This window comes from Enhydra lutris, unplaced genomic scaffold, assembly GCF_002288905.1.
Source record: "Enhydra lutris kenyoni isolate GAN:26980312 unplaced genomic scaffold, ASM228890v2 scaffoldscaffold15, whole genome shotgun sequence".
NCBI classification, from domain to species: Eukaryota; Metazoa; Chordata; class Mammalia; order Carnivora; family Mustelidae; genus Enhydra; species Enhydra lutris.
In genome coordinates, this window is record NW_019154099.1 from 2,467,292 (window position 1) to 2,475,215 (window position 7,924).

Below are 7,924 nucleotides of genomic sequence, written 5' to 3' on the forward strand. Positions count from 1 at the left end.
CACAGAAGTTACTTCAACATTTTAATGAGAAAACTGTGATTTCAAATACTATATTAATTATTTCTCTGGTAATGACGTATAAAATATATTTTTTAAAAGTTTTATTTTTAAAGGTACCTGTTCATTATGTACTAAATTGCCCAAACCTTAAATTAACTCATTCTGTTGTGATGTTTTATTTTCTATATCTTGTTATTACGTGTAGTTATACTACCCATTTTATTTTTTAAGAGAAAGCAAACGTAATAGCATCATAAAATATTCGGACTGGAAGTATTTTCTTAATAACAAGAAGAAATTATCCTAGAGATGTTAAGGAGTTTAATCTATGGTCATAGAAGTAGATCTTCATACTATTAATTCACTGTTCATTCTGGTTTTAAGATATTTTGAGATAATTTGAAATTAGCATTGTAGTCTAATACAGAACAATTTACCTCCAGAGAGTTTAAACTGAAGAATTGTAACTCTTCAGCTTTTTATCAATATAGTTGTTTTGGTCTATGGGAGGTATAGTTATAGTTAGGATACACGTTTACTTAGTATTTTATAATTATATAAACAACTTTACATCCATTACCTTTGTCACTTATATTCCCATTTTTCTGGGTTTTATATTACTATATAAAGAAAAAATGCAACTATTTCGAAATAACCTAGCTAAAAAGACATTTCAAGGAAGAATACTGTTAAGGACTTAAATTTATAGACTTGTGCATCTGATGCATGGAGTAAATATATTGAGAATAAAAATGAAAGTATTCTACAGTTCTGGAAAATTGTTTCCCAGTTTCATTATGGCTATAGGAGATAAGGACCCTATTTAATTACTTCAAAATTTAAAGCTTTGTCTTCTGTTTATATGAGTCAATCATGAAGTTTCTGAAAACTTGTTATATAAAAGTAGTAACATTTGGAAAACAAAGGGAAAGTTAAAAATTACTATATGAGATAGTGTGCTTCCAAGGGGAGGCCTTGGTTCAAGGTCTGTCACTAACTTGCCACGCAGCCGGCAGTAAATCACTTTACACTTCTGGACCATAGCTTCCTTGTCTGTCAGATGGAGTGCTTAGGTGTTTTTTTAAACCTAAACTGCCTCAGATACAAGTGTACTTCAGGGGTTTGTAGAGAGGAAGAAATTAGTGAGATACAGGTCCTCCAACCAGAGCAGCTCAGAGTTTTATCTGTTTTTTAGAAAACTGTTATCTTTGGAGAGTGGTGGGAAGGTGTTCTGAGTTCTTTCAGATTTTCCATGGTGAAAATGAACAGTTTTTATTTGTGTCTGCTTAATTATTAGATATTTTTGTTTTTATCAGGCTTGGAGAAAATTGAAGTTTTACAGCAACATGAAAATGAAGACATATATAAATTAGCATTTGAAATCATAGATCAGTATTTCTCTGGTGATGATGTAAGTATGCATTATGCCTGGATGTACATTAAAACCTATACATACTGTAAGTTTGCTAAGAATTTTCCTTTTATCATTAATACGACAAGTTTATATTTCTATCAGATACTCTTGAGGTGGCAATTCTCTAGTTATTTTTAATAATCTAAATTTTAGGGGGGCCTGGGTGGCTCAGTCGTTAAGCGTCTGCCTTCGGCTCGGGTCGTGATCCCAGGGTCCTGGGATCGAGCCCCACATCGGGCTCTCTGCTCAGCAGGGAGCCTGCTTCCTCCTCTCTCTCTGCCTGCCTCTCTGCCTACTTGTGATCTCTCTGTCAAATAAATAAATAAAATCTTTAAAAAAAAAATTTTTTTAAAAATAATCTAAATTTTAAAAAATTAATGATTGTTTTCCATCAGTGAGTTTTTTTAATTTTTATTTTATTTTTAAGATTTTATTTATTTGACAGTACAAAAGGGGGGAGGGCCAGGGAGAGAGGGGAAGCAGACTCCCCACTGAGCAGGGAGCCTGACTCACTGCTCAATCCCAGGACTCCAGGATCATGACCTGAGCCAAAGGCAGATGCTAACCAACTGAGCCATCCAGAAGCCCATCAGTCAGCTTAAAAAAAAAAATACTGAGTTTGAAACATCATTACAAGGTAAAAGTACAAAAATAGGTCTTTGAGGGGCACCTGGCTGGCCCAGTCAGTAAATCATGAGACACTTGATCTCAGGGTTGAAAGTTTGAGCCCCGTAAAGATTACTTAAAAACAAAACAAAACAAAACAAAAACTTCTTGTTGCATTTGTAATCTGTTAAATGGGAAGAAATAGTACAGTTGACTCTTGAACAAGTGTTTGAACTACACAGGTCCACTTATAGGTAGTTTTTCTTTGGTTTTTGGTTTTTTGTTTTTTGTTTTTTTTTTTAAGATTTTATTTATTTATTTGACAGACAGAGATCACAAGGAGGCAGAGAGGCAGGTAGAGAGAGAGAGAGAGGAGGAAGCAGGCTCCCTGCTAAGCAGAGAGCCCGATGTAGGGCTCGATTCCAGGACCCAGGGATCATGACCTGAGCCGAAGGCAGAGCTTTAACTCACTGAGCCACCCAGGCACCCCTAGTTTTTGTTTTTGTTTTTTTTAAAGATTTTTTTTTTTATTTATTTGACAGATCACAAGTAGGCAGAGAGGCAGGCAGAGAGAGACAGGAGGAGGAGGCAGGCTCCCTGCTGAGCAGAGAGCCCGATGCGGGACTCGATCCCAGGACCCTGAGATCATGACCTGAGCCGAAGGCAGAGGCTTTTACCAATGAGCCACCCAGGCGCCCTGGTTTTTGTTTTTTATGAATACAGTACAGTACTGTAAATGTATTTTCTGGAGTACTGGGTGATTCAGTCAGATGCATGATTTTAGGGTCCTGGGATCGAGCCCCGTGTGGGCCTCCCCACTCAGTGGGGAGTCTGCTTGTCCCTCTTCCTCTCCCCCTGCTTATGGTCTCTCTCTCTTTCTCTCTCTCAAATAAATAAAATCTTTCCAAAAAATATATTTTCTCCTTCTTAGAATTTTCTTAGTAATATTTTCTTTTCTCTAGCATACTTCATTATAAAAATACAGTATATAGGGGCGCCTGGGTGGCTCAGTGGGTTAAGCGTCTACCTTCAGCTCAGGTCATGATCTCAGGGTCCTGGAATCAAGCCCCGCATCAGGCTCTCTGCTCAGCAGAGAGCCTGCTTCCTCCTCTCTCTTCTGCCTGCCTCTCTGCCTACTTGTGATCTCTGTCTGTCAAATAAATAAATAAAGGCTTTAAAAAAAATCCCTTTAAAAATACAGCATATAATACATATAATATACAAAATATGTGCTAATGAACTGTTTATGTTTATCAGTAAGGCTTCAGTCAACAGTAGGCTTTCTACAGTTAAATTTGGGGGAGTCAGAAGTTATACTTGGATTTTTGACTCTGCATTGGGGAGGGGTTGGTGCCCCTTGCCCCCGTATTGTTCAAGGGTCAACTGTAATTATAGAAATGATGTGTGTTCAGATAGGTAAAATAAATCTACAGGTACAGAAGCTTAAGAATGGACTAGGGAGGGCGCCTGGGTGGCTCAGTGGGTTAAAGCCTCTGCCTTCGGCTCAGGTCATGATCCCTGGGTCCTGGGATTGAGCCCCACATCGGGTTCTCTGCTCAACAGGGAGCCTGCTTCCCTTCCTCTCTCTCTCTGCCTGCCTCTCTGCCTACTTGCGATCTCTGTCAAATAAATAAATAAAATCTTAAAAAAAAAAAAAAAGAATGGACTAGGGATGGGGGAGGGGATAAAAAAATTGGAGCACTTTTTAAATGTGTGTTCAGTTTAATTAAATTGTTAAATTACTTGGGGCACCTGGGTAGCTCGGTTGGTTGAGTGTCCAGCTCTTGGACTCTTGATTTTGGCTCAGGTAATGAGATTGAGACCCACTTTGGGCTTAGAAGTCAGCAGGGAGTCCTGCTGGAGATTTTCTGTCCCTCTGCCCTCCCCTCCCCAACAGCTGGCACACCCGCACTCTCTCTAAAATAAATAAATCTTTAAAAAAAAATAAATTGTTGGGGCACCTGGGTGACTCAGTGGGTTAAAGCCTCTACCCTCGGCTCAGGTCATGATCCCAGGGTCCTGGGATCGAGCCCCCAGTCGGGCTCTCTGCTTAGCAGGGAGCCTGCTTCCTCCTCTCTCTCTCTCTCTTTGCCTGCCTTTCTGCCTACTTGTGACCTCTGTCTGTCAAATAAATAAAATCTTTTAAATAAATAAATTGTTAAATTTCTTAATATTATTGATTTAAATATTTTTATTGATTGAAACATACAGAATGATTTCATAGCATTTGAATAGAACTCTCATAAGAAGTTCTGCTTATACCGTAACATGTAGTATCTTAACATAATAAGGACTTTTTGTTTTTTATAGATTGATGAAGATCCTAGCCTCATTCCTGAAGCAACACAAGGAGGTACTTACAATTTTGACCCAACAGCCAACCTTCAAACAAAAGAATTTAATTTTTAAGTTCAGTTGAGTGCAGCATCTTTCCCAATTCAATACGAAGCACCACCAGATGGCTACCAAATGACAAGAAGAAGAACAACAACAAAAGGCTCCAAAACACACATGCCTCTTCGTTTTGATGCTTCTAAAGCAAGCCATGTCTCAGTCACTTTGCAGTTGCCAAAAGTTACTATCACATGGACTGTAAATGCATATGCATGATTTCCTAAACTGTTTTAGAATTCTCCTTAACAATCTCAACTACCCTATTTTTCCCTCTTCCCTGGTGCCACATGCTGACAACTGCAGTCTCCAGTTTAGAATATTCCATAGTGGTGGCATGTCAGCTGCCCACTTGATATTCCTTTGGAAAATGGTGCGCTGTGGATCAAGACACTTTGGTATGATGCATATACACGTTGGAAGACTTTAAAGAGGTGCAGTCTGATCTGAGCCTCCATCATTGTCCTCCACAAACATATTTTCATATTCTTTATGTGGAAGAATAGATTTTAAAGTACAAGCCAAATGATTTTCATTGGTGGAACTGACACACAAAAAAGTAACTTAAAAAAAGAAACTTGGTTATTGATTAAACAGATAAGTTTAAAAAAAAACTGTGCTTCATCTACCAGTAATTGATGTGTTTATTATCTGCCTCAGAAGCCAGGGTTGGAGGAAGAACTTTAGCTATGGATGGTAATGCTTTCGCCATTATACCTAATTTTTGAGAACAGCAAGCCCTATTTGACCACTCACTTCAGCCTGTGTGTTCCTGCTGTTTTGAAGTAATCAAATGCTGTGCATGGTATTTTACCTGAGCTGCAACCTGTTACGGACTTGAACTTCTGTTTAAGTTGAAAGCAAGAGTCCCTGACTATAAAGAAAAAAACAAATATAAAACAACAACAAAAAACAAAGGTCTGAAGTACCAATTGGTGATGTTTAAAAAAAAAAAATCTTGCTTTCAGCTTTCAGGAGTTAATATTTTTTGTTTTAAATTGATAATTGGATATGGTTGATTTATATTGGGTTTAAACTGTGGAGCTTTCATGTTTACTGTAATTTAGTCTTAAAATATTTTTTACTTAGTAACCAGTGCTTTTGATAATGTGGTTGGCAACAAACCAGCAACTATTTAGAAGTGTTATAAAACTTCATTCTTTGAGTATTGGGAAAGTTAATTCAGATCCTACTCTAAAAGCATATTCACATATTAAAAGATTCAGACAAGGATCTGTGTAGAGGAATAATCTGCAGTTATTTGACATAAATCTGATTTTCAGTGATCTTTAAGCAATTCTGCAAAATTTGGTATTACTATGTAAAGTCCTTGCTTTCGGTAAATTGTCTGACCCAGTTATTAATGAAAGAATATGAATTTGAAAATTTTTAAACTGAATAATTTGTGCTGTCACAGAAATGGTTTTGTTGCTATTGTTTACTGGGTATAATTTCCCAATGCATTGATGTGAAGGGATAGAAAAATCTGAACTAATCTAGTATCCGATGGGGGGTTTATTTACTGTGATGAAGATGAGACAGATGCCATCAGAGCTTCGTGAATCAGCTGGGGTGTTTTCACTGATAAACAACACATAGCAGGTGTGCGTTCATGACAAACATATGTATCTGCCAAGGTGGAGCCACTTTAAAGAGCGAGTTTTGTCTTGTATCTAAAATGGATACAAGCGTATGTTTAAACTGCAAGATTTTTACTTGCTAGAGAATCTGTTTTAATATAGTGGTTTGGCCTCTGATTATTTATAGGTTTTATAAATTTTAGAATCAATTTCTCTTTAAGGTGGCTCAGATTTTTCAACTCTTGTGCACATAAAATTGAGTTGAAGTTCATTGTGCCTTTTTTCTTTATCCAAATTTTGAGTTAAAGCTTCATATGGTAACTGCATCCTGTTCAGACACTGTAGTCGAAATTTTTGAAACTATGTGGTGTTCACTAAAGGTAGGAATAACAAAGTCAAAGCTAATTAAGGTCACAAACTTCGGTGAAACCCTTAAAGTCCAAATCTTCTCGATATTGTGAATTGTACCCCTTCCAGTTTAGTTTCTTCTGGACTCTCCCTACTACTTACTGACAGTTACCTTTATAAATTTTGCACACATCGAGATTAAACTGGGCCTCTACTGTGCCGATTCCTATTTCCTCTTGTGTTTTAAGCGCGAACTAACATAAGACATTAGCATCAAGTAGTGCAGACATACGTATGCATTTGCTTGATTCAATTTGTTGTGACCTTATCAGTTTGGAATTGGAATTGCACCATTTCGTAGACAAAGGAAACTTAAGTATATTGCTGCACTTTTAAGTTTTCAGAACAGTGTTGAAAAATTGCATTGTTTTTATTTTTTTTTAAACTCAGTTAAAAAAAACTAAAACGTTCTTTCAAAAGAGGCATCTAAATGTGTTCCTAATTTTGTATATGGGCTTAGGTTTTGTAACCAATAAAAAAAGCTGCTATCAAATATGATAAAACATTGAAGAACTTATTTCTAAGAGTTTCTTAGTTTCGTAGTTTTGTTTTCTGAGTGGTTAAATTTAAATTTGGAACTATTTTTCAAACAACCACAACGGGGGGCAAGTCATGCTTTACTCTTTCATTGTATTTTAATTTCTCTCTTACATTATAACAGACCAGGACAATAACAGTGCTAGATTTCAGAGTATTTTGTGAAAAATAAGAAGTGCCCAAATCTTTATTATTTTCTGACTTGCTCTAGCAGTACCACAAACCAGGTGGCTTCAAACAGGAGGAACTTACTGTTGTCCAGTTCTGGAGGCCAGAAGTCGGAGATCAGGTGCAGGCTGGGACCCTCTCTGGAGGCTCTGGGGAGGACCCTTCTTTGTCTCTTCCCAGCTTCTGGGGTGCCGGGCAGTGCTGGGAGTTCCTCAGCTTGCAGTGGCATCCCTCCAGCCCCCGCTGTCGTCCTCGTCACGTGGCCTTCTGCCTGCGCACCTCAGGTTTAAATACCATGACTTAGGCTGTTTGAGAAAATGGTGTGATTATGACTTTCATGAACCAAGCAGCAAAATCAAACCTTACGGCCTGTCTAATCCTTGAGAACAAGTAACTATGGAAGATAGGAAGTGAAGTAAACTTGGAAGTTTTAACCTGTGAGATAGAGGTTGTGGCTCTAAATGAAATCTTGGATTAATTAAATGACAAAGGAACAACTGAACTTTTGAATATACAGATATTTTTACTTTAGTATAATGCCACTTCAAATTATTTTTGAAAGAAGTCAGTGTGTAAAGTAAATAAATGTGATAGTACTTCTATGTCATCTTGCCATGATTTCCTTCAGAAGAGTTGTCCTTTTTGGAGGATTATTTAATTATTACAAGTGAAAATTTATGAATGTCAGTTGTCTTACAGTGATGGTTGTAACCCTAGTTGCACCAGGGGATTTCAATTAAATCTATTTGGAGAAAGGGAGTATAATTTCTATACATTGAGCTTAAGCTGTAAGTCTTAAGGCATATAACCCAAGGAGTGT

At 37.3% G+C, this 7,924-nt stretch overlaps 1 protein-coding gene across 1 annotated transcript in view; it reads left to right on the forward strand.

Annotated features, from left to right (window-relative positions):
• The window catches only part of LOC111147051 (karyopherin subunit alpha 3), a 104,356-nt gene extending 96,904 nt beyond the window's left edge, over positions 1-7,452 (forward strand). The window contains exons 16-17 of the mRNA XM_022502919.1: positions 1,317-1,411; positions 4,331-7,452. Coding sequence (XP_022358627.1) covers positions 1,317-1,411; positions 4,331-4,429 — 194 coding nt within the window. The 3' untranslated portion in view covers positions 4,430-7,452. The remainder of the gene's footprint in view (positions 1-1,316; positions 1,412-4,330) is intronic.
• The last annotated feature ends 472 nt before the right edge of the window (positions 7,453-7,924 follow it).